The 27,340-nt window shown below is 38.8% G+C and overlaps 1 protein-coding gene across 2 annotated transcripts in view; it reads right to left on the reverse strand.

Annotated features, from left to right (window-relative positions):
• CYYR1 (cysteine/tyrosine-rich 1) overlaps positions 1-16,018 on the reverse strand; it is an 85,590-nt gene extending 69,572 nt beyond the window's left edge. For both annotated transcript variants that reach the window (XM_012730052.1, XM_012730046.1), the window contains exons 1-2: positions 15,835-16,018; positions 10,456-10,558 (exon numbers count right to left, since the gene is read on the reverse strand). In XM_012730052.1, coding sequence (XP_012585506.1) covers positions 10,456-10,558; positions 15,835-15,907 — 176 coding nt within the window. In that variant the 5' untranslated portion in view covers positions 15,908-16,018. The remainder of the gene's footprint in view (positions 1-10,455; positions 10,559-15,834) is intronic.
• Between the last annotated feature and the right edge of the window lie 11,322 nt (positions 16,019-27,340).

Here is a 27,340-nt window from a genome sequence, read left to right on the forward strand (position 1 = left end):
TCATGAAATGATAGCAGATCAGAATAGTCATAAATGCAGAGAGCCCGTTCTCAGGAGCTTGAGCAAGCTTGTCACTACCACTCCTGCAGGAACAACCACTGTCTTTGAACATAAGGAAAGTTTGCTTATTTTGCCAAAACTAGCACAGCTTCTGCAGCAATTCTGGCCAGCCTTTGCAGCCTGCTCAAGTATACGGAGCTGTCTCCACACAAACAGAAGAGGTTAAAACAAAAAAGGGAACTCAAGAGCCCTTGCTCAAATTCTGGCCCCAATCTGTTTGCTGTTATTTGATTTCCGTATACCTGGAATAACTACTGCATGAAGTCCCTTCAAATTCTATAGTTGCATTCAGAGGGAGGTAGAGAGAGAAATGTACTGTCTCCATTTTATCCAGAACTGGTACACACAAAAGAAAATATACAGCATGTACAATAAGCTGGCTGTTTAAAGTCAATAAGCTGAATAAAAGAAAACTCATCTAGAATTTATAGACCCCATCTGATCCTTGTATGATCAATGACTTTTTATTCAACACGCCATCTGGCATTTATTCACTACTACTGGAAATACTTTTCATTCTGACAGTTGTTGCAAATGGAGGTGATGTACAATATCATCAAAGGCAACTTGTCCTTTTTGTTCTTGTACATTTTATGGCACTAACTCATACTGAGAAAACTGCTGACAAATAGATTTCTTCAGAAACCTAATCAAGGCAACTCTAAACTTTTACAAATCTATACCCCTGAAATGGCCAAAAGTGAGAATACTATTTCGTGCATCAGTGACTGACATGTCATCGACAGAGATGAACCAGTCCGATGACGATATATAGATTTCTGAAAAGTGAGCAAAATAAATTTTGAAAAGGAGTTTCACTGAACTCTATAATGAAACCTCTTGTAAAGCAAATCATTTGCTGATTTTGGGTATTACATGTAAGATTTTTTTTTTCCTATACGTAGGTTTTACATATTTTTACGTAGGCTTGTTTAGTCTGTTTTTGGGTAAACTGCATCAGTCTCGGACAACACAAAGCTTTATGTCCTTCGTGCACACGACTTTTGGAGTTGTATTATGCTTTTAGCAACTGCTTCACAGCAGGACACAAAGCTTAATGAGCTGCCTTTCCTGGCATCAGACTAATCATATGTGATTATGAAGGCCATTTATTTCACTCAAGGCTGCCAGAGTTCTTCTGAGGAGGGAGGCCCAAGTTCTGGCCTGGGGCATCTCAGTAGCTGAGCACTGGCTGTCAGAGTGACCTTGGTGAGGTCCCCTTTCTGTCCATGTGTTTCCTCCCAGCCCAAACTCCAGATGTCTTTTCATAACCCAGAGTTTTCATTAATAAGAAGAAAAATTCGCCAGACCCTTCTGAGCGCTTTTATGAATATCCTGGAGCTCAATTTTGTGAGCTAGGCAAGTTGTTATTATTATTTCCTCTTGACAAGCTAATAATCTCAGTGGCATAATGATATTAGGGGGGTAAATTCACACTGCATAAAGGAAAACTGTAAACTTAATTTTGAGGAATCCAAACAGGACTGATATTTTAGCATTTATATGATAAATTTAAATTCCTATATTTACCTACATGTAATAGTCTGGAGGCTAATCTTCTATTTTCCCTGGTGTTTGTGCAGGAAAAAAATGTTGTATCAACATTGTATGGTAGGGTTTTGTAACTGTGGGTAGCATTTCTACTTTGCCAGATGTAAGAGGGAGTTTGCTCACCTTTTTGACATTGTAGATTTGCACAGAGAATGTTTGATGTAACTTGTCATATTTTCCTCTTTTTATTTTTCAGATGTGTGCAAAGGCATTAAAAAACCTTTTCTCTTATTGTAAGAACTTACTTCTGCTTTCTTAAGAGTGAATGTCAAACTACAAATTATTTGTCTCTGTGTCATTAGGGGTTAAATATCCAGCCTTAACCCTTGGTGCTTTCAGATGGAACCTTGTTCTGCTTTATGAGGTTATAATTGCTCTCTGAAATTTTCATTCGTTATGGGTGTCCTTATGCTAATGTTTTGCAATTGGAAGACAGCTGCAAAGATCTTTTACCCTGGCCTGGAGTAGCAAACCAGAATTCTCCCAATATAATAGAATAAAAATGACTATATGTACATTAATTTTCCCACCTTGATTTTATCAATCAGTCATTTTTTACCTCCCAAAATGATGCAAGTGAATGGAACTATACAGCAACCTGTGACCTTCCCAGTCAAAGTACATTCACTCTGGAAATATGACAGGAAGTTAAATCATTATAATCAAATTGGCCTTTGAATTCTAATCCCCATAATCTGATTATAATTTATCACAAACAGTGGGACTAGAAAGTGACTGCGGAGCAATCTCTCCTGCGTGGTAAGGACATCAGATTTGTAATCCAGGAAAAGAATGTTCTCTGAGGTCAGTAACATCCTTGAATTCGGACTTGATTTTTAAAATATTTATCCAGATACATCTTTATTTCGAAGCCACACAATGTCAGGTTTTTCCTGTCCATCAGAGGATTGACCTGAATTTGCATGACCCATTCTGGATCATTCTCTTCATTAGCCTTTATGCCTTCTGTGGTAGCAAATGTTGGCTTGTCTGCTGGTGGTGTAGTAAGTAGAGCAGCAGATGGAAAATGTAGGAACTTGAACAAAGTGATAGTAATAACAGAAGAGAAAGGATAATTTTATAGATGCATATAGGAGGGAATTTAATCCAGATTTTTGAGGATAATAAAAGGCTGCTCCCCAAACAGTGTGTCTAGATCTCCAGAACAATGACATGAATAGTTTCCATTCATCCTATCTTGAAATCTACAGATCCTCAGGACCCAGTAGGGAGTAGCAGGGTGAGATCAATCAGATGTATTTTCAATCGCATCTCATTACATTGTTGCTGTGCAAAATCAGACAAGCTGCTTGGCTCCAGGCCTACCTTTCTTTATCCGTACAGCCAGAAATACTAGTACCTGCATCATGAGGGTTATTCTGGAGAACAGTTAATCAAAGACTAAAACACTTCCATATTTTAAACACCTAAGATACAGAATCCATTAAATAAACTGTCATCCCCTTCATTCTAATCATCATTCCCACCACCAAACACGTCTTAGACAACCCAGCTCCGACACTGCTAATTAAGGCAGCCTTTCACCCCGGAATGTCTGAATAGGTAAGAGTGGTCATGGTGTTGCTGCATGGACAGATATGGGTCCGGTGGTATGAAGGAATGACTGTAGATTTTTCAGCATCTGGGATTTGGGTATGCAGAGATGAAGTTGTGGTGGACTCAAAAGTAGGCTCTTGTTTATGCCTGTGGTGTTCAAGGACTAGCTGTGTGTCTTGCCCCAGGGGTGTGCTCCCTCACCCTGGCTCCAAGTGCCCTGGTAGATTGACAGAGCTTTGCCTGCTGATGGGTGAGGTGCATGCCACTGCCCTGAATGTTCATTGCCTTTCCAGGTACTGTTCTGTGCTCATACCCACTGCCCACTTTTCCATTATGTGTTCCGGATACTAACTTTGAATCTTAAGAATTGCCAGTGTCTTCTCCAAGGGGCACATAAGCCTTATTCTTGCCTTGGGAAGCCTGGGGCCTTCTCTATCTAAATAATTCATTTAAATTGAGTATAACTCATACCATAAAATCAAACAATGTACCATGTAAAAGTGGATGAGAGTTTAGTGGCTTTTAGGCCTTTTTTTTTTTTCACTCCTTGTAATTTTGTTTATTTATTTATTTATGCATACAGAACTGGGGTACAAGCCAGAGGTGCAGGGTGAGAGGCTTCACCAGAAACAGAGTGGGGAGCAGAACAGGCTGACTGAGGAAGTACATTGCTGAGGGGAGCAGTGGGTGGATCAGGAGAGGTCTGTCGCGCCATGTGGGTCGTCTCCGGGGCGGGGGATCGAACAAGCCCTGAGGCGGCTGTGGCCAGCTTGCAGTGCTGTGTCCTTACCCCTTGAGCCACCAGGGAGGGCTCCCCATTGCGGTTATTTTAAATCTTTTGCTTTAGAAATCTTTCTCATCCCATACCAACATGCCATTCTTTCTTTTTTAAAAAAAACGATGTTAAATTGTAAATATTTGCTGCCTGTCTTTATGTAACTAGTTCAGTAAGAGCAGATTTTCAGGTGTGGTGTGAAAGTGCAATCTAGTCTAATATTTATCTAGATGGTGAGCTCACTGTCTCAGCACTCTTTATTAAATAATCCATCTACCTCCACTGGCTTGTAATGCTCTCTCTTAATTGATCAAGTTCCTACATATCCATGAGTCCACATCTAAGCTCTGTGCAGTTTATCTCTGAACCAGATGACACACATTATTTCCTGTAGCCTTATAATAAATCCCGATGCCTACAAGGCAATCCTCTCATTTTGCTCTTTTTCATAACTGCCTTCTCTTTGCCCTGCAAGTTATTGTTCCACATAAATTTTAGACTCAGTCTGTCCAACTCAGCAAGAAGAATCCTGTGGGTTTTGATTGGAATGGTACTGAATTTGCATATAACATACGGATTATCAGTCTATTTCACTTCTGACAGTTTTGTAGTCCCTTCCACAATTTAATATACCTCTTAATTTCTGTAGGGTTCTCTTTCATCCTTGAAATGTTTACATATTTATATTGCTTTCAAAATGCCATGTGTGGGTTATTATTGGATTATTATTCTTACTAACGATCAGAGTTTTGATATTATAAATTGGATTTGTGTACATGTCCACATACTACATTTTTTAATTGAGTGTTGATGATCTACAGGAATACAACAATTTTTGTACACCGAACTTCTATCCTGCCATCTTGATGGCTTTTCTTATTTGTGTTTATAGTCTACATGTGTAGGAAATCCTATCATTTCTAAATAATAATAATTTATTTTCTTCTCTTATTCTCATTCTCTTTTTAATTTGTCTCGCTTATTATTGCGTAGGCCAATAGGATGCTGAATGGAAAGATTTTAGATGCTAAACTGTCATAGATGCCAAGGAAAGGGAGGCTCAGCACATCACATCATTGCATAAAGTGACAATCACACTTAATTGGCAAAGAATACAAATTTGACTAGGAAAATTTGAGATCTCAACATACTTGCTCTTAATAACCTATAAAATGTAAATATATGTCTTCTGAGAAACACTGACATTCTGGCAGCAAAAATAATCTGTTGCACTTTAAATCAAATTCATATTTAATATTCTATTAGTTACTTATCTTTGTGTCACTGTTAAAACAAAAACAAGACTCCTCCAAGCTTTGATTTGCTCAGTATGGATCTGTCAGAGGTATTATTTTCATTTCTAAGTAGTGTGAATATTGCAATTTAATTAATTTAAATGTTTTTACTTACACCAAAGACCTTTCAAAGTGCATTATGTTTCTGTCAGTATTTGCATAGCCTCCTGTGTTTTATCCAGAATGTTCAGCTACTTAATGAGCACAGAACCTAAAATGCCATCTGAAAATAATAAACCTTTATCTTTTAACTCAGTTTTGCTTTCATGCATAACATGGTGCTAAAGTCACAGTTGTGATATTTATTAGGTGTCTTTGCAAAACTGCAAACAATACATCTTTCACATTTCATTGAGAAGAAAGGAAACTTTATCCCACCAGGATCTCCATTATCCTTGATTTTTTTTCTCCATGCAGGTTTTGAGTTGGCCAGACAGGACTCTCAAGAATCCTTCGACAGACCTGCATTTTACAAAAGTAAACTGAAAAGCCAAAACCTACTTCTGAGTAAAGAATCAAATCGTATCTGGCTCACAATGCCCAAACTAGTCATTCTCTGTTTCCTTTTTATACTGTACACTCATTGTCTTACACAGCAGTTTACCTTCTTTTTAGTAAAATCCTGTCTTCAATTTGTTCCATTCAGTAATGGTAACACACCACTCAATTGTATTCTCCATCCTTGCGATTCTACCAGATTCTAAAGGAGACTCTATGAGCCACATCTTTATATTGGATTCTCTCTGGGGAATGCCAATTAAACTTCAGCAGCTGCAAAAATTGAATTATCTCTTTCCATATTCATCACCAATGTTTATCTTTCCGTGGAGAGGCATTTCAGAATGAAATGGCTGACAATTCAATGGGAAATTGTTTATTTCTTGAATTAGCCTAATTTTCATTTGTAAACCGAGTGACATCTCTAATCTTAGGTAGTGGCCCTCCTAATCAAAACTCTCAACAGTGGAGAAATAGGGACTCCCTGGTGGCTTACGGGTTAAGTCTCAATGTTATTACCATTATATCCTGGGCTAAGTTTGATCCTCAGCCAGGGAGCTGACCCACATGCTGCAGCAGACCTCGCCTGTCTCCCCTCTGCTCCCCTCAGCAGTGTATTTCAGTAGATCCACCTGTTCTGCTCCCCACTCTGTTTCTGGCGAAGCTCCTCACCCCCACCCCACACTTCTGACCTATACCCCAGTTCTACTATGCCAAAGGGAAAAAAAAAAGGAACAATAATTCCAAGGTCATATTCTGTCATAAACGGCTTTAAATAGTGGAACATTTGAAAGTTTTCAGTTCTAAGTCTTTTTCCCGAGATATAAATAAAGATATTCTTCATTTGGCCCTGCCTCACCTTTGGCCCTTGTCTTAAAAAAGTGGTCTGAAAAAATGTTCTTTCTGGGTAAAGCCAGCTCTCTTGTTTTGAGAAAAAACACTCAATTATCTTCTTTTAGTGTTGTTAGGCATGTAAAATCCATCCATAAAAGTATATAAAACAGGCCCTCCCTGGTGCACAGCAGGTTAAAGCACAGCACTAAGAAGCTAAAGCCACTTCCGCATGAGTTCGATTCCTGCCTGCCCCGGAGGTGACCACATGGTGCGGCAGACCTCTCCTGACCCGCCCGCTGCTCCCCTCAGCAGTGTACTTCCTCGATCTGCCTGTTCTGCTCCCTACTCTGTCTCTGGTGAATCCTCTCACCGCCCCTGCACCTCTAGCCTGTACCCCAGTTCCGTATGCATAAATAAATAAATCTTTAAAAAAAAGTATATAAAACAAGTCCCTACCATTTGTTTTACATACTCACTTCTACATCCGCGTGATCACCCTCCCCTCTAGCAACAGAGAACAACATGGATTTTTCCCCAGCTGTCATTTCCTTTTTTCTATCTTTGCCTTTGTAAGAGTCTCTCTGTCTGGAATGTACTTCCCTTTCTTCACTATCCAGTTGTATGAATATCTACCCTCCAAAACTCTGTTCCTATTTCATGTTTATGAGGCTTCCTCTAAAAGTCTTGTTAGAGCACACACAGAGGCTGTTTTTTCTTTTCCTGTCTTTCCACAATAACACACAGATCATCTCATTGAATTAAATTATGTGTTTACATGCTTTGCTCTTATTATTATAGACTCCTAGAGGTCAAGTTTCATTATTTGTTCATCTTTGGATTCCAGGGCCTACCAGTGATGCAAAGGCGACACTCACTATGCCAATATGTATACGGAAATAGCTAAACTATCTCCTACTGTTAGCTGACACCTATAAAAATTATTTGTAAATTCTGGAAAACGCTATTATTTTTTCTAGGTTGAAGTCAGAACCTATGAGCATAATGACCAAAAAAGCAAGTGAAAATGCATTTTTATGGTTAATTTTAAAATTTGTTCATGAGACACATGTAGATTTTATATTTCATAATTAAAATTTTAAAAAGAAGGGAGGAAGTTTGAGTTTATTTGCAAAACAAATTCCTACTTGCAATTAAAAAAATACCTTAAAATGAAGGATCTGAGTAAAATAAGTCTTTTTCAATGAAAAAGTAAACTAGAAGTTATAGCTCACTCCTTTTAAAAATAAGTCTTAGTGGACAACATAAGGGATAGTTGGACATTGTAAAGACTAAGCATTTCCACTCTGATTATTTTGGGGATGACCCAGAACAGACCTTAATAGGAGGGTCAAGTGTACCTTACTTTACTAGTTTATCAACAGTTTACATGGAGACAAATTGTATTTTGTAGTCTTTCTAGTTCAGTTTAAAGTGAACTAAGACGTTTTCTATGTTGAATACAAGCATAAATAGAAACCAAATTATAACCAATTTATAAAATTATTCATTTAGGATACATAACATTCCATTGTGCTTATTGCTTTTTTCCTTATTACTTCTCTGATAGCCACAAAGATTTAATTTTCTACTAAGATAATTAAAATGATTTTACTAAAAATGTGCTTGGATGCTTAGACGAAAAGAGACATAGTTTATGAGTTTCAAAATAGCAATATTTGAAAGCAAGGGCATGAAAAAACTTTTGTAAGCATTCATGGAGTGATTTTTTTTTTTCTATCTCTTCACCACCACCCCCAACACCCACCCCAAGCCTCAAAAAAAAAAACCTTTGGGTGGAGTTAAAAACTCTTTTCAAATCTTAAACAATAAGTGGAAATCCTGAAAATGTATTCTCCTTTATCCAGTTGGGAAAACATTTTAAAGTCCCTTTTCTCCTGAAGAATTGTTCAGCTAAGGATTTACTTTAGTGGTTTCTATTTTAAACTGAAACTTCAGTTAAAAATGCCTGAAATATAATTCTGTGTTTCCCTCCCCACTCCACTCCCACCCCAGCGCATTTTTTTTTCAAACATAACAAGTACATGATCTTAAAACCCAGATAAAGATGTCAACTAAGCTAATTTACTTTAACCAAATGACTTTGAATATGTATCCTAAAAATGCAAATCTGATTGCATAGATGAAACCTATAAAGTACACCTGTAAATGTGGAAGTGTTTTTAAGCATTCTGATTAATAAGTAATCGTGCGTTTCATATATAATTACCAGAGTGGAGGTAGCTAAGAGAAATAGTTGGAACTCATATGTCATCACGTAGTTAGTGGACAAGAAGCTGGGAGAGCAGAGAGTCAGAGAATCACTCTGACCCCAGGTCCCTCGAGTTCATATCAACTGCTGAGCCCACTCACGCAACCACCTGCAACAGACGCCTCAGGCATGCTGAGAACACCCAAAACATTTTTGAATTTAGTAAATGTATTTTAAATTGCTTTGGGTGCACGGAGTATTCAAAAGTGAGGCACCGTTATATGTGACCATTTTGGGTCTTTTAAATTCATCAAATTGCACAAATACAATTCTGACCACTCTCTAATGTAAAAAGGGGGCTCAATATAGTTTCCATTAAGTGTTACATGAGAAAAAAATGCAAACGTTTTATTTAGAATCCATGTGCATTTCAAAGAATGCTTAAATTCCATTTCTCAGTCTTGATTACAGCCCCACATTTGTTACATAAATGCAGTCCTCTTCAAGAGTATCTTGAATACAAGCCTTTTTGTCTTCTTCAGAGAGACACAATCTCTAAGACCATCCTCAGTTTTGACTCTAGAAAGTCTATGTGGCACCAGGTTTTCTAGTTCCAGGAAACAGGATGAGTTATTAACCGTCTCAACGACCACATGCCTAAAACAGCCAGGCTTAGGCTACTTAACCCTAATCTTAACCCGTTCCACCCAAGCCTGCATAAGACAGAGCTGTGCCACTCAGAATATTTCCGACATCATCAGGATATTCTCCTGAGGAAAAAAAAAAAAAAAAAAAACTAAGGAAGACAGAAGGTCCTGTTCTCTTGCAGTCAGAAAACTGTTGCGACTAAGGAGGGAACTCTTTAACACTTGCAATCCTCTTCGTTTTAGTTTTCAATTTGAAAGTGTATGTAGAGAAACTGAATTGCAACTTTTGAAGGTACAGGCTTGAGAGCAGTGTCTCTCCTTCATTTCCCTTTGTCCAGAAACATCTCTAAGATAAACTCCTGCTTAGTTATGGAAAAACTATTTATCCAGTTGATTTATCTATTTATCCAGTTGATTGCTTTTGCAGTTTGTTTTTGCAGTTAGCTATCACTTTACATGGTTAATGCCTAACCTTTTTTATTTCCTAAAGTTGCTTTAGATGTGTTATGTAGAAAAATTGACATTTTACATCTCAACTGTTTTTTTATTTATGCCTCTTTAGTCTAGACATTTCCTGAATGAGTTAGACAAAAACACAGAGAGCAAAATAAACTGTTTATAATTAAATGACAAATTCTAACTTACAAATTCTTCAACAAAGCAGACAAAACCAGAATGTGGAACATGAAAAAAGGATCAAGAATATGCATAAGGTCATAATATTTATATATACAATACACAGTGCCTTTATTAGAAGGGAGTTAAAAGAAATTCTCTTCTATTACATAATTTGCACAATATATAGCACATTCCTTATAATAAAGGCACTGTATATTGTATAGTAATTGGCTTGTGTTGTCAAATAATATAATACTCTAGATAGTGATGTGTATTAAGAGCTCCACTAACGCTGGCTGTCAACAGCCAGACTTCAATGCCTCGCCTCTATACCTATAACTTTGCTCTTTTTGAAAACATAACTGAACATGAGAAAGAACATCAATATTATCAAATGTAACCAGTACTCACGAAAGGATATTCCCAATATAGGCATAGTAGGAGCAACAGTAGGGTGTGGTTCCATCACAGCAGTATGATCTACAGTCTTTGCCACACTGAGCAAGGCAATCAGCTGCAAAAGAATGATCGAAATGTGGTTATAGCTCACATAATTCTGTTTCACACCTAGCTTCGTCAGTGACAACTCCTGTAGTGCATTCAGATTTTCTTTTGACATTCAGAATTCTAGTACATGTGTAATCATCTATTGTGCATTGTTCGTTCTTCCCAGTTGACATGAACGTAGACAAGGCAGAGACCTTTCTTGGAATCTCCTACACATCGACACACCATAATTGGTGGTCAGAGTTGGTTGGCTGAGATAATGAAGGAACAAAGGGATGAATCAAGTATTCATTCTTAATTTGTCAATAGAGTTTTTCTAATATCTATTTTTAAAAGATGTATTTATTTGTGCATACAGAACTGGGGTACAGGCTACAGGTTCAGGGGCGGTGGGAGGATTCACCAGAGACAGAGTGGGGAGCAGAACAGGCAAATCGATAAAGTACATTGCTGAAGGGAGCAGTGAGTGAGATAGGGGAGGTCTGTGTGCCAGGCGGGTCACCTCTGGGGCTGGAGATTGAACTCATACTGAAGCGGCTGCAGCTAGCTTGCAGTGCTGCATCCTAACCTGTTGCGCCACCAAGGAGGACCCCTTCTAATAATTTTTAAATGATAAAAATTCTTTTGACTTCATTTGATGAAAAGTGTTATTGACATGGATATTATCAAATAGGGATACTTTTAAAATAATAACTATTTTCTGTGACCGTACTGCATGGTTTTCTTTCCCTATGATTTTCTGCCTTCATAATTAATTTGTATGCATATGGTAACACAAACAAGTCTACACAGTCTCTCAATCCACTTGGAGTAGAAGGTTTGAATTAGTAGTAGAAAGAAGTCCCCCAAAAGAATTAACTTGTAAATAACTAAAAGTTTATTTAATGTCAGATTTAAAAGTCAGTAAGCTAGGAAACACCCTAAGAGGGGACAGACAGTAATTTCTGATTTAAAAAGACATGTGACTTTTGGTATGTGACTATCAACATGATAGATAGCTTGATATTTCAAATTATATAATCAAGAAACACTAAATAAGTCGTTTCCAGCTCAATCTCTCAAGATAACGTCAACTAGTGTCTAAATTATGTAAGGCTTTTGCTTTCCTGTCAGTCATAAAAGTGCAAGCTGTTTATGTCTGCATGCCAGGTAATTAATTGATTTGTCTAGAAAGAAAATTTAGATTGTGCTTTTAAATCATCTCCATGCCAAAATTATTTTTTTACAGTGAATGTGATCAAGAAGAAATGAGTGGGAAAATTACCTTTGTAAGATGTAGTACCTCTACTTAAATCCACTTATACATTTTGAAGACAGAAGCACAATTTAATGATTTATTGGCAACCAATTTTTTTTTATAATACATGACACTTTATTAAAGATATTTATTTTACATTTTCCCAGGGGACTTATTTAGCTCTAATTTTTAGTGCAATTTAATGACTGAAATAATTAGACTGGTCCATTTTCTCAATGGTTTAGAGGGATGGTTTGTTTTATGCTCTTAAAAACCTTTGATGGCCCTCCCTGGTGGCGCAGCGGGTTAAAGCACCGCACTAAGAAGCTTAAGCCACTTCCGCATGAGTTCGATTCCCGCTTGCCCCAGAGGAGATCCACATGGCGTGGCAGACCTCTCCTGACCCACCCGCTGCTTTCCTCAGCAGTGTACTTCCTCCATCTGCCTGTTCTGCTCCCCACTCTGTCCCTGGTGAATCCTCTCACCCTCCACATCTCTGGCCTGTACCCCAATTCTGTAAAAAAAAAAAAAAACTTTGAGATAACTGCAAGAAGCTTTATCTCTCAACTATTCTGTTGGAGCAGGACAACTAGTGTGCCAGTGTGTGAGTAGCTTCATGGAAGGCCATTTGAAAGATGACCAGGAGAGTAACATCTTACTAACCCCCCCATAAATATTCAAGATTCATTTACTACTATTCTACTCCAATTACTGGTATTATATGAACTGGTAGTTATCAAAACACTTTGTGCTGATCCTACAGGAAACCAAGCCCCAAATCTGGTAGCCAAGAAGCTAGATTTTACCTGTAACAAATATCTAGTTCATGTCACTTATTGTTCATTATCTTTATGGCATTTCCCAATACTGTCTACTTCCCAGAATTAAATGAATAAAAGTGCAGATTTAATAGTACCTCAAGTCCATTCTCAATCCTAGTTCCAAGTTGAAGATTCAACCAAACTTCAGAGTCAATTGATACATTAGTTTTTTTGTGACTATTTCTATGAAGATCAGAGTTTGGAAGAGTGAGAAGAATACAGTATTATCACAGAAAAAAAGAGTGGGCCATTTCAAATTGTCCTCAAGATAAATCATATTACTTTAAAAAAAAAAAAGATTTAATTTATTCATACAGAACTGGAGTACAAGCCAGAGGTGAAGGGGTGAGAGGCTTCATCAGAGACAGAATGGGGAGTGGAACAGGGAGAAAGTACACTGCTGAGGGGAGCAGCGGGCAGGTCAGGAGGGGTCTGCCGTGCCATGTGGTAACTCCGGGGCCAGGGATCAAACTTGCACTGAAGTGACTACAGTTCTGCATCCTAACCTGTTGCGCCACCAGGGAGGGCCCAACTCAGTATTCAAGCTAGTAACCTTGAGAATGGACCTATTCAAGCTCTCATCAAAGATGTTAACTTAAGGCATGACCCACACAAAACCCCCCACCCCACCTTGAGGAAAGTGTAGTGCAGGAAAAGCGAAGTCTGGCTCCAGCAGTCGCTCTGCCACAACTAAGGATAAGAGAGGAAGGAAAGGGAGGGGACAGAAGTCACTAACTGAAGCCAGGAAAGCAAAACCTTGGCCAAATCCTGTCTTTGTAGGCTGCAGTGGGAGTGGATAAATAATCTAAATACTTCAATGGGGCTCTTTCCAAATGTGAGTCTGCATATAGGCAATGCTTTAGGTAGAGAAAATATGCCCTTACTTCCTTAACAAATGGAACCAAGTTTAATGCACTTACTTTGGGAAAAATAATTCTGATTACAGAAAGTGCATTTCCGTGGGCTTTATCCCAAAGAAAGTAATTCATTTACCAGAACATTTGAACTATTTTTATTTCTGCAGTGTTCTCCCAACTAACCCCAATTCTCAAAACTAGCCATATTTCTCAGATTCAAGCAAACGGAATTACCTGTTTCACTTACAGACAGCTCATGATTTTTGCCTTTCTTCATGCTATATCCTATTCTAGTCACTCAAATCCAAGGCTTCGCTGCCCCTCAAACATCTTGTTTCTAAACATCCTCCTCAATTTTTCTGAGCAAATATTTATTGAGCTCCTCTTATAGGTCGGGCATTTTGATTAGTCTCGGAAAATATGATCCTCACAAAACAGATATCACCTTCAGCCCTAAGTTCCCCAGTAAAGACTTCTGAGTTAGGCACCAAAGACTCTCATGACCAACTGTTTGATACAGTGGAGTAGTGGGCACACACCTTACCAGCCAGGTAAAACTCAGAACAGCTTCAGGACTCACTAGTTGAGTGGATGCAAAAGGCCTGAAAAGGTCTCTGAAGTGAAGAATTCAGGAATTAATATTAAAGCATACATTAACTCAACTTTTCTTATACAAGACGCTAAGGCAACCAAGTGCCAGCTTGCCATTCTTGCTGAGGCCTACTAGGGAAGGTTGGAGAGAAGAGGAGTAAGTGGAGCGAGAACGTTCTAATCAACCTTGTGTGGCCAGCTTTGCTGGTTTTCTGGATTTCCTGGATCTGGGGGTTATGTTCCTGGCACTAAGGCAACTGGAGGGAAGGAAGTTTTCGGCTTGACTTGGGAAAAAACTAGGGAACGGAACAAGAAAAGATTGTTCTGTGGCCTGGTTCAGTAAGGATGTGTGAGGCTATTAGTGTTTAATCCGCTGCGTTCTACGTTCTGATTTTTGTCTTTTGAGAAACAGAGGAGGTAGAAAGAATTACCATTGCTTCAATGAATTGATAGATTTTAATGTAAAATTATTGATAATATGAGTGTCATTGATTCAGTGAGTCCCTCAAATTCTGAAAAAACTTACACAAGGTAAATATTGTAAACAAATTAGAATGTGGACTCATTAAATAAGAAGGACTTTTCCCACTTTTGTGAATTTCTGTATTTTGAAAGTTCACATTTCCCTACAAGAAAGCGTCTTTTAAAATAACACGTAGACAGCCACTAATTTATATTTTAATAAGCAGCTGTTTTTGCTGGTTTTAGGCAAGTTTGGATGAGAAATTAAACTATTTTGATGTTCAGGTAAGTGTTGAAGTATTTCTGCATTTCAGCGGCAGTATTTTTATAAGTAGGTAAATCACAGGGCTATACAGAAACCAAGTACAATGTACAGTAGACATAATGAGAGGCATGAAAGTGTTTCAAAAACAAAAATACTGGATGCATTCACTCATAGCAGGATTGTAAGGTATCAGGAAAAAAGTTATAATAAAGTAAAAATGAAAACCAACAAACAACTATAAACCAGAGACATTCTACAGGGTGGAGAAGGGAAGAGAATGAGAACTGGGGCCCCAGGAGTGCACAGGACTATGGTGATGGCACAGGGGTGAAGTGGTGATGGGAAGTTCAAGGGGACTACAGCTGAGATGGAAAACTGTACAAAATGAAGAATGGTGTTTATATGTGTGTGTGTGTGTGTGTGTGTGTATATATATATATATATATATATAATATATTTTAAATTATATATAACAAAAAAAATCAAAGAACTTTGCCTATGTTGGCCTGTGAATGCAAACATATGCAAAACCACCTGTGTGGTTAACTTTACACAGGAATCACCAGTGAAAGACTGCGTTAGACTCCACATCAGTCACAAACTAGGCAACTGCTTTACTTCATCAATTACTGGCAATTCACACTAAGAATAACCACTAAGAGGGGTAGGCGATGCGACCTGAGTTAAGCAGCACTAAAGAAAACCAAGCAAAGTAGATTCTAGAATGTATTCCTCGCATGATACCTTGCACTGAAAGCATCCAATGACCGCTTGAGTCATCTCCTAAAGAAGAAAAAACGAGAGAAGACAGGAGAGAAGAGGAGGGGGTGGAGGGTGGTGAGGAAGCTAAGGGGAAAAGAAAAGTTAAAGGGCTGGAACGGAACAAAACGACACGGCGCGCAGGTCCGGCCAAAGTGGCAGCTCAGCCTCCGTTCCACCCCGCGGGGACACAGCCCCCCCCACACACACACACACCCCGTCCCGCTGCCCGCCAGAGGGGTCCTGAGCGCCCCCAGGCTATAACCCCGCGCCGCCGCCAGGCTCACTGACCTGCGCAGACAAAGAGCAGGACCAACTTCGGAAGCAAGACCCTTGGACCCCCGGGCAGCCTCCGCGTGTCCATCCAAGCCGGTGGCCAGCGGTTGCGCGCCAGGACAGACGGACGGGCTGACGGACAGACGGCCTGACAGACGGGCTGGCGGAGCCTGGGAGCTGAGCGAAGGCGCGCAGCCGGGAGGATGGAGGGGACGGAGGGCGGTGGGAGGGAGAGCGCCGCGCTCCCGAGAGGGGTCGGGCGGGGACCCGCCCAGGGCGCTGGGTGGGATCTCGGGATGGGAGCGCGGGCCGGCCGGCGCCGGGCGCGCGGGGGGCGAGGTCTCTTTGTCTCCCCGCGGCACTTCGGGGGCGTCCCAGGCCACCCGGGCTCACATTTCATCTCCGCGGGTGGCATCGACGCAGGACCGGGGGCGGGAGCGGGGGTGGCCCCGACTCCTCCCCACGCGCCCGTTCGCCCTTCTCCAGGGGACTCTGGAGACTTGAGCCACTTCCACAGCCAGATCCCGGCAAGAACTTTTTCTTACCTTGACTTTGGCTGTTGCCCTTTGCCCCGCCCTCTCCCGTTTTTCCTTTTGAATGAAAAACCATGAATGAAAAACTTTGTTTTTCTTCTTTAAACAAATTGAGGGAATTTTCAGATAAGGGTAAAGGAAGCCAAGGAGGAAACCAGGAGCCTGGGAAAGCACAGAAGCAGTGCATGGTTTCTCTGATGAAAGTTGGTAAAGTTTGCTTAATCTAAGGCATTTCTAGTAAAGTTAGGGTGGGAAATACGAAGTAAGAACGCACGCTGTTGTCTCTTTTCTTTGAGACTGTTCTGGAATCACTGGTCTGTGTAATTACACATAAAGGGAAAATCGCAAAAGTTGAGGCAAAATTTTCTTTTGCAATTGATATCTTGTGTACATGGAAAATCAAAAAGGATATATGAGTCTTAACTACAGTAAAGCGACCCCCAAAATCCATTACTTTGTTTTACACAAATAAAAATCAGGAAGTTCTCAGCTTTTCACATATAGGAAAAACGGACATGACTAAGTGACTAACAATACTTCGCTTGATGAAAAAGAATTAGCATTGTAAACATCGTAAGTTTTCCCCAAATTAATCTATAAATCTAGAACTTTAACTGATGTCAATAATAAGAGCATCATGAAGTTTTTTTATCAAACCAGTCAGATTCAAAGTTCAAGTAGAAAAATAAATGTGAAATCTCTACTAAAAGTGAGTGATTGGGAATAGCCTCAACAGATAATAAATATAACGCCACAATAAATAGTGATTAACTATTGTTATTCGAGTTGTGGTCTTGAACAGGTACCTGTGAATTCTTATTTTATATAAAAATCAATTGTATATTAATTAAACATTAGAACTCAAAACTCACAATTATGAAGATATCAGATATAAGTTTGCAAAGATAACATTTAAATAACTGTGGAGTAAGAAAAAGATTTTTTTTAAGCATTATGAAAATCTCAGAAACCATAAAAGAAAAAAATTGTGCAATTTGATTGCATAAAAATTAAAACTTTCTATGACACGTCAAGCATTCAACCGACAAAACATAGAATAGACAAAGGCTTGACCTCCCTGTTGTATAAGGAGCTTAATAATGTCAAAAAGGGAAAGAAAATAACCAGTAGAAATCAAGCAGGGAAATTAGAAGATATGCGTACATACTCACATATGTATGTAATATACACACCTTGTAGATCACGCATGTCATGTGTATTATATATCTTACATATGGATACATTTATCTTCTAGTCTTCTAAAACAATCATGTCACAATAGCTGTCTAAGACTCTGGCTGTTGCCATCTGTTCCAGTACGAAGTTGTCGTGTTGCTGGGTAAAGCATCTTCCAGCAGACTATTCAGAACACAGAGCCTTCCCACCAGATGGCTTGAAGCTCTGGCCAACCAAACTTGCCTGCCACTTCACCACTGCAAAAGAAAAGACACTTTAAGACACTCAGGTGCTTAGCAAACCCAACTTACATGTTATCCAAAGGCAATGGTAGATGCCAAGTCTTTTAAGACAAGGTGGTAGCTTAAAGACATAGTTTGAATAGCAATTAAACAATATATATATTGCTTGTATATAACATGTATGTACAAATATGTACAAAATGAGAAAACTTGAGAACAGAAAAGTTTCTAGAAAGTGAAATAAAATTGATTTGAGATTTTAAGAACCACAGGAGAGAGTCATAGCCACAGATTAAAAATAATTTAGGCTGCTGAATCAAATAGCATATTCATAACATAAAGGAAAGAAGTAAGTATGACTATGAGAAGATGTATGAAACACTAAGACGCATCCTGGAGACCTAAGATGAGAAGAACATGCAGATGAGAAGCAGTTTCAGAAAACATAAAAACCAAAGAAGCAAACCTCAAAGACATTTTTAAAAATAGTGAGCTATAGGCCCTCCCTGGTGGCGCAGCGGGCTAAAGCACAGCACTAAGAGGCTTAAGCCACTTACGCATGAGTTCGATTCCTGCCTGCCCCGGAGGAAATACACATGGCGTGGCAGACCTCTCCTAGCCGGCCCGCTGCTCCCCTCAGCAGTGTACTTCCTCCATCTGCCTGTTCTGCTCCCCGCTCTGTCTCTGGTGAATCCTCTCACCCTCCGTATCTCTGGCCTGTACCCCAGTTCTGTATGAATAAATAAATGAATCTTTAAAAAAAAAAAATGAGCTATAACAGAATTTGTGTTTTCAGATTTAACGTGGTGAATTCCAGGAACTTTTTTTTTTTTTAAAGATTTATTTATTTATTCATACAGAACTGGGGTAAAGGCTCAGGGGCGGTGAGAGGCTTCACCAGAGACAGAGTGGGGAACAGAACAGGGAGATCCACGAAGTACACTGCTGAGGGGAGCAGCAGGCGGGTCAGGAGAGGTCTGCCGCGCCATGTGGTCACCTCCGGGCAGGCGGGAATCGAACTCATGCTGAAGTGACTTTAGCTTCTCAGTGCTGTGCTTTAACCCGCTGCGCCACCAGGGAGGGCCGAATTCCAGGAACTTTTTAATAAAGAATCATGCACATATGTAGCCTAGAAATCTACGTGAACAAATTTCAATTCAAAATCATCCACAGAAGCTTTCTGCTTCTCGAAATTATGGACAGTTTAGGGTGCCAGTGTTTCCCATCGTCCCCTTTTCACCATCGCCCCTCAACTCACTGTTTAGAAGTCCTCGTTTTTATGTCTTACAAAGATTTTTGATGAGCATCTCATAACTGAAAGTGGAATTTGGCTTCATGGGTTTTTACTCTGCTCAATATGGATATTTTAACGTTTCAAAGGAAATTTGGAAGAGATTCATGTACTAACTTTATGCTTTGAAATATTAATTTAGTTGAAAAAGTCTGTCTATAGGGAAGTGATTTTGTTCTTGTAATCCATCTTGTGTAGCGTTGAATGTGTGACTTTTAAAAGATTGCAGTGTAAGAATTTCCCATTTTTGAGGACATATACTCCTAGCATTACTAAGTGTGTGATGGAGCCTATTTTATGGAACTGTTTGAATCAGATGCATCATCATTTCTTTAGCTTTATGGAAAATGCCCCCACATCTGTCCCTCATTCAGAGAAAGACAAAGGACAAGATGGAAATGTGACTGTTAAGATGTTTTCTGGCTTGTCCAATTATTTGTGGCCCTTGCCTTTACTTACAGGGTGCTGAAGCAATGCCATTTGTGTACTCGCTTTTTTAAATTGGCAGATCATATTAAATGGAACTGTTGCAAGAGTAGTACAAAAACACCTATATATCCTGTACCCACCTTCCTCTATTTCTAACATTTTACCCAAACTGTTTTTTTTTTTTAGTAATTCCTTTTTTTTTGGAATCATTCCTGAGAAAGTTGAACACAGTATAGTTCTTCCCCATTAAATACTTCAATGTGGCCCTCCCTGGTGGCACAGCAGGTTAACACTGCACTAAGAAGCTAAAGCCACTTCGGCATGAGTTCGATCCCCGCCTGCCGGAGGAGATCCACATGGCCCGGCAGACCTCTCCTGACCCGCCCGCTGCTCCCCTCAGCAGTGTACTTCCTCCATCTGCCTATTCTGCTCCCCGCTCTGTCTCTGGTGAATCCTCTCACCCTCCGCATCTCTGGCCTGTACCCCAGTTCTATATAAATAAATCAATAAATTAAAAAAAAATACTTCAATGTGTGTGCTAATTTGTTAGAAATTTCCACTTTACAATTGCTGTTTTTTGTTTTCCTAGCAATATGCAATCTTTGGGAATACATTAAGGCATGCAACCATCCTGCTTTTCAGCAAATGTGCTCTCCCTCTTTAAAGGTATCAGTGATTTTTTTTTTTTTTGCTTGAAATAATCTTTATGAGGATGCTTGCAGAATGATGATCCTTTGAATTTGAACTTTGGCATTTATTATTTGAAACAAGGCTCTTCTTCCTCATTTATTAGTGTATTATCAATACAAATGCATGAACTCCTGATTTTTCAGGTCAAGAGCTTATTATTCAATTGTCTCAAAATTTTCCATATTTTGCCATTGAGTCCCTTCAAGCTATTCCCTGGGTCCTTGTGACATATTCCCACAATTGCTTTGGGACCTTCTTAATTTTCTGATATAAAAATTGCTCCAAGTCCACATTAAGTCTATACTGCCCCAGCCCTGGAATCAGTCACCTCTCTGAGGAATACTGGAACTTAATAATAATAATAATGGCATTAGATCCTATAACTAGATGTGTTTCTTGTTCCTGGACTCCCTTTGTTTCTTGGCCCTTCTGAGGAAAGAGATAGGAAATATATGCATATTTGTACATTCACACACTTGTGCATATGTACACACACACACACACACACACACAAGCACATTCACAGATACCTATCTTAGAAATCATAAGTCTATACCAATATCTCCAATTCTAATCATCAATCAAAGGACTCTTACTTAATTTCCCCATTCCAGATCAGTAACTCTTCATTGACATTAATTAATTTGTTCACTCCTATAACTAAATTTCCAGAATTACTTTGCCTATACCATTACCAAGAGGATAATACAAAAACAAACAACACTAAAAAAGAGTTTAGGTTGCTCTTTCATGCTATCTGATGCAAGAATAGAGATATGCAGTTGATAATTGTGTTTATAATTTGTTTAATTAGTCAACTCCTCAGTTGGGTTCATCTATTGCCATTTGCTTTTGGTTTTAGTTTTTTGAGGCTGTTGCTGCTGTTTACTATTTTTTTTTTCTTTAAGCTTCATTGCTTTAATTTTGTTCTTTTACATTCATAGACCTAAGTAAAAAATATACAGAAAATTATTTTCATGGATGTTTCAATCTCATATCCCTTCCATCTCAGTCTTCTGATCCTTTTAATGCAAATAGTTTTGTCTTATTGTTTCTCTCTTACATATTTATACTTTTTTAATAAAATTGAGCAGATTTTTAGCTGTGATGTGGGCAAAACAATTTCTGAATCTATTTTAGATATATGATTGTGGAAATAGAACAGAAAGGTAAAGGTTGAAATTGGGGTTCTTGGTATAGATGCCCTTATTTTCCTTTCTTACACAAAAGGTAGTATACTACATATATAGTGATATATTCAAAATAGTACATATATATATATATATATATATATATACATGCATAGTGCACTTTAATTTTTCACTAAACAATATATCTTGGAAATCATTAATATCTGTTCACAGAGGTAAGTCTCACTCATTTTTTTTATTGCTCTATATTATTCTATTGTAGACATGTACCAAAGCCTCAATAATACTTGAATAGTTTTACTTTGTGCATTTAGCTCTCTTTGATATTAGGTATAAAATTCAGTAAGGCAATAGGTTATAAGATTGACTTTTAACAACCTTTAGTCATTTTAAGTACATAAATCATAGCTAGTTAGATGATATTTGTTTCATTGGTAAAATATTATGTGGGATATTTGAAATCAGATGAACACCATTTTGTTCCAGTCAGAGCTATGATGAATTTATTTTTAATGGAATTAGAGGCATTTTTCAAGTGGATTTTGTGTGTGTGTGTGTGTGGTGGTGGTTTTAGTGCTGAGAATTATACAGAAAAAGTCACGGAGTACTTCTTTGTATCAAAAAATAAACTCCGTAGTGATAAACACCAATGATATGTGGCTTATAGTAATAATTTTATCTTCTTAGTTGATAAAGGTAAATCACACTCTTAAAGGGTAGGTAGAAGAAATCTTTCAATTAAGTGACAAGTTTGTTAATTCATGTTGTCTCAAGCAACATTAAGTTATTAAAATTTTGAAAATATATAACTACCATCTATATTCCCACTATGTTTTCTTTTTTGAGTTGGGGGGATATATTTTCATTTAGTCTTGGGTACATACATCACTTTACACAGTTGAAGCATGGTGTATGCCCAGTTTCCCCTCTGCCCCAGGCAATACCATATCCTTTTAAACTTTTTTGGTGTATGCATAGTTTTGTAATCATTATTGTCAGTAGCTGCCTAGAATTCCATTTGGTTATTTAGCATATTTCACTCAGCTCTTCTTTTATTCACTGACCATTCTCATTCTGCTCATATTCAAGAAGTTTTCCAGACTTTAGCCTAGTAATATTTAAAAAATGATATCGTTTCCCCCATATGACACTGATTGTGATTCTTTCACGGTTTTCCTTTTCGCTTTGAATAGAATTCAGGTTCCTCTCCAAGTCATGTGCAGTTTGCTTCCCGTCTATGTTTGGATCACATTGTCCTTCCTTACTAAGATGTGGCCCCCAGGAGCTTCCTGAAGCTTCTGAGTAGACTTGGGTTCATACATCACTTCACATAGGCTGGATCTGGCACCTCTCCAAATTTTAACCTTTAGACCTCACCTGCAGGAACACTTGCTTCCTTCCTGGATCATTTTCTGTTATTCTCAATTAAAACACCAAACTGGTTTAACATGGCTTCCAGGTAATTCTGATACATATTAAAATTTGAGAATCATTGGTCTAGAAAATTGCTGTCTAATAAAAATATAACATGTGCCACATACATAATTTAAAGTTTTCTGTAGCCATTTAAAAATAAAAGTAGAATTAAAAAGGTGAAATCAATTTGAAGACATATTTTATTTATTGATCAATCCAAAATATTGTTAGAATGCAATCAATATTAACAATTATCACGAGATGTTTTAATCAATTATTTACAGTAAGTCTTCAAAATGCTGTATTTATTTTATATCTAACAACCCATCTCAATTTGCATTCTAAATATACCCTAGATCTGGGTTCTGACTTCATAAAATGTATCGCTGAAAAAATAGAAACACATACAAAAGTTGCTCCAAAGTAACTTAAGCATTTTCCGATAAATGAAGCAGTTCCTTTAAAATTTTAATTTAAATTGATTAAAAATATAGCTCATCAGTGGCAGTAAACACATTCCAAGGTTCCCATAGACACAGATGGCCATTAGCGCCGTTAAATGACCGCAACTCAAAACATGTCTAAGTTATACCAGATGGCATCTTAACTAGGGACTCCCCATCTTGGGTGCCAAGTACTCCCACCAGAATTCCTTTTACTAGTTAACCCCTGGCGTGGAAACATTTGCAATGCTATGCCACCCATTTCAAAAGTCATTCTGTGTGTGCCTTTGTCTTCATGGTACTTTCTTATACAGTCAGAATAATAATGTGTGTAATTGCAAGAGTTCTAGAAATAGACCTGTGCTCTAGTTGCAAGAGAGGCTGGGAAGATGAGATGTGGGCATCTTCCTGGGGGTGGCGAACTGCTTAGGTGGAAAAATTTAGAAAACACCAGGACCCTCCTCACAGAGGATTGAGCAGTCAGAGAGGGTAAACAGTTGCCCTATGCTGCTATCTCAATACAACTCCTAAGGCAAGGATTGTACCTATTCTGTTCACGGCTATTTTATCCAGAATTTGAAAGATAGCTTGACTTTCGTGTCTGTGCAAAAATTTCTGGTTTCATAAATGAGTTGATGATTCACACCAGAGAATGTGACCCAATAAATATAAAACATGTTTATGTCAGTGTCAGGCAAAATCAGTTTCAGTCTCACATGTGGTGAGAAAGACATATACTGATCTAGTAGCTTTTAACCTCTGCTGCTGCCAGGATGATTTTTCTGATGTCTTCCAGGGATTTCTTCAGATGATAAAATAAAAATGGAACACAAGTGATTGAGCAGGAGGGTAGAATGACCTTTAGTACACAGAAAAGGGGACTCAGAGCGTGATGGCAACGGATCCGAGTGTCAGGAGGCTTCTGAGGCACAGACTCTTTAAAGAGAAACTGATCTGACTGCAGTACTGCTCCAGGGAAACAGTAGGCAGGTATTTGACTACTAATTGACCTTTTTCTCGCATAGTCTCGTTGATTAGATTAGGAAAGGGCATCTGATCCACGCGGAGTCAATCCTTAGGCTGGACAGCAGTTTATGACATTACTTGGATTACAAATGTAAGTTCAGCCCATCAGATGAACTCAACATGGTTATCTGAAAAAACACCACTTATAACCGAGGTTAACAGTGGGAGCAGAAAATAGAGGAGCGGAACAGGAGAGAGCAGGCGACTACAAGAGCCAGCTGCTGACCTAAGTTGAGGAAAGAGGAGTAACTTAAGTAAACAGAAACTAGGATAGAGAGGAAAAATTCTTTTAAGTGTATCAGTGTATGCATCCTATCTGCTGAGGTACTGTCCTCATAAAAAATGAGTGAAATAAAACATGAGCTTATTTGGGGGTTTATGAGGACTGTAAACAGGGAAATACAGATACAAGAAGCCATTAGTTGTGAGCCCCTAGCGGTGGGAGCAGTTATAGACCCAACAAGGTGGGTGAAGGGTGAACTTACCTCAGAGAAAATCTCTTAAGGTTTCCTTTCAGTACAGTTTGGTTTGGCGCAAAATCTGTCAAGAGGTGACTGGTTGAGCTTCAATCATGGGAGGCCTGGGGTGGGGGGGGAAGCTCTGGGTTTTATTTCAGTTTTAATTTTCTGGAGGAGGGTGCCTCTAAGCATATTGGAAGATGACTGGATGTGGCTGGAGCACCATCCCCAAAAGCCTCTGGACTCTGATGACTCCGAAATGCATCACACTTTTTTGGTCAGCTGCTGTAACAAAAGTACCACAGACTGGGCGGTAGAAACCATCAGGATTTATTTCTCACATTTCTGGAGGCTGAAAATCCAATATCAAGATGCCTGAAGATTAGTGTTCGGTGAAGAGCTTGCTTCTTTTCAGTGTTGTCCATGGGAGAATGGGCTGGGAGCTCTGTAATGTCTCTTAAAGGTTGCTTTTCCCAATCTTGACCTTTGTGACCTCATCAGATCCCAAATGCCCCAACTCCAAATACTCTAGCCTTAGGGGGTAGAATTTCGATATTTACATTTTTGGGAAATACTTATTCAGACCATATAAAATAGATACATAAGTGTAATGTGTATGTACACACGTGTACACACAAACACACAGCCCCCACACACATTTCCTTCTGCAGTTTTCTTTCTAGGTGTTTGGCAACCTCAGGACACTCAAAAATGGTATTTAATGACATGGATCAGGAGGAAAACATTTGATAAAAATATACACAGAAAAGAGCAAGAACGGAACCATGGGATTCTCCAGCTGGGACTTCTGTAGTGTTGCGCAGGTTCTGACTGGCTTCTGACAGTGATTAGATTTTTCTTCCCCCAAGAAAGCTTCCAAGACCCAACCTAGATCCTTCAGAGATTCTGGTCACATTTCTGTCCTTCACAGCAACTCAGAATGTCCTCACTTAGACGAGCGACACAAAGGCTGGCAAGTTGGTAAAGTGCTGCTTTTATGACCATATGTTCAAGGAGTTTACAGATGTGACTAACTCACAGCCAATGAGCAATGGAGCCATCATGTTAGATCAAAGAATTTCACAACTCGCTCTTCCCACTATAACCCATTACGTCAGTGCTGAGAGGAGGCATTCTTTATAACATGTCCATCTGGAATTCTGCTTCAGTGGACACATGGACCCTCCTTCATTGGATGCAATTCATATTCCATATTCCCTATCAGAGCCTAATGATTAACCTACACTCAATACAAAACTTGGAGCTGGTCAGGAGGAAATGTGTCTTTCTGGCTACTGGAATTAATGGCTCTGCTCTGTAGTTAACCAGCAACCATTCCAGGCTCCTCTTATCTATTACCTCTTATTATGAGCAAGATATTATATACTTTAGTGCAGGTTTGCAATCTTTCATTTCTTCAAAACCACAAAATCACACATTTTCCATTTCTTTCTATTTCCTCATGGAGAAGTAAGAAGGGGGTGCACTAATCTCTTTTATAAAGTTAATTCAAACTTAGGAAGGTAAAGAGGTTTACTTATTAACAGCCCAGGTGTTAACAGAGGATTTGAAATACATCTTCTATTTTATTCCATCTGCTCCCTAGATCATATTAGTGGTTTCAGTTTTAGGTTAGAGTCTTTTCCCAGATCTCTATTCCTGAGCCTCAACCAGCTTTGCTCTGATCCAAGGATATTCCATCCGCCGTGTTCTGATTTTCTTTCCTCCTGCCTTTTAACTGGTCCTCTGAAGAGAAATTTTGTTCTGTATGTAGCACTTGCGCTGCATTTTAGCATCTCCTTCTTCTCTGGCTCTTTTCCTCAGTATGCAAACATGACTGCAGATGTTATAAACTGAAAAACTATGTCGTCTCATTGGGAGTCTTAACTGTTGTGCATAAGTTTTTGGCAAAGCTATGTCTCTACAGATTTTGTTGCTTCTTTCAGAGATGTGTTTTGGCTTTATGAATATATTTATAATGTGGTATGCTTGTATACTGTAATTTATTCTTTGAGATTGCTGTATTCTTCCTGGAGCAGCTGTTTTCTGGAATGAGGAGCTCAGATGAAGAGGACTTCAGGAAAGACATAAACACGACTTTAAACTCATATTGGAAAGGAGCCAGAAAGAAAAGGACATATGTTTTGATGTGTGAACATTTTGGGGACCAGTGATTTATTACTAGTGATGTTGTGAAAGACTGAATGATCTGGATGCTGGGAAATGACTTCCTGCAGGGCTTTGGTATCCAGATACAACTTTCTACTGGAGTCAGTGGAAAAAGCCACATCCTGGTGTAGGTGTGGGAGGGTGTGGGAGGGAGAGGGGGCTTCTCAAGAGAGAAATTATTTCCTCATTTAACCAGCTAGAAAAAAAAAATGGGAATCTTGTGAAGCATCTCAAATTCATATCTTAGGTTATATCATTCAAAACAAAGCATTTTTGCTCAAGGAGGTGATTGCAAAGACATAAAAATAGAGGGCAGCCATAACAAAATATCAAACACAATGCACAGTCTACGTGGCTTAAACTTGTAAAAGATAAATACTTTCTGGCATGTTTCTAGCTACTGGAAGTCCAAGATTAAAGTTTGGGCATACTTGGTTGTTTCTGAGGATTCTCTCGTTGACTTGCAGACTGTTATTTTCTTACAGTGTCCTTACTTT

The sequence above is a fragment of the Condylura cristata genome, unplaced genomic scaffold, assembly GCF_000260355.1.
Source record: "Condylura cristata isolate star-nosed mole 26May11 unplaced genomic scaffold, ConCri1.0 scaffold00003, whole genome shotgun sequence".
Taxonomy (NCBI): domain Eukaryota; kingdom Metazoa; phylum Chordata; class Mammalia; order Eulipotyphla; family Talpidae; genus Condylura; species Condylura cristata.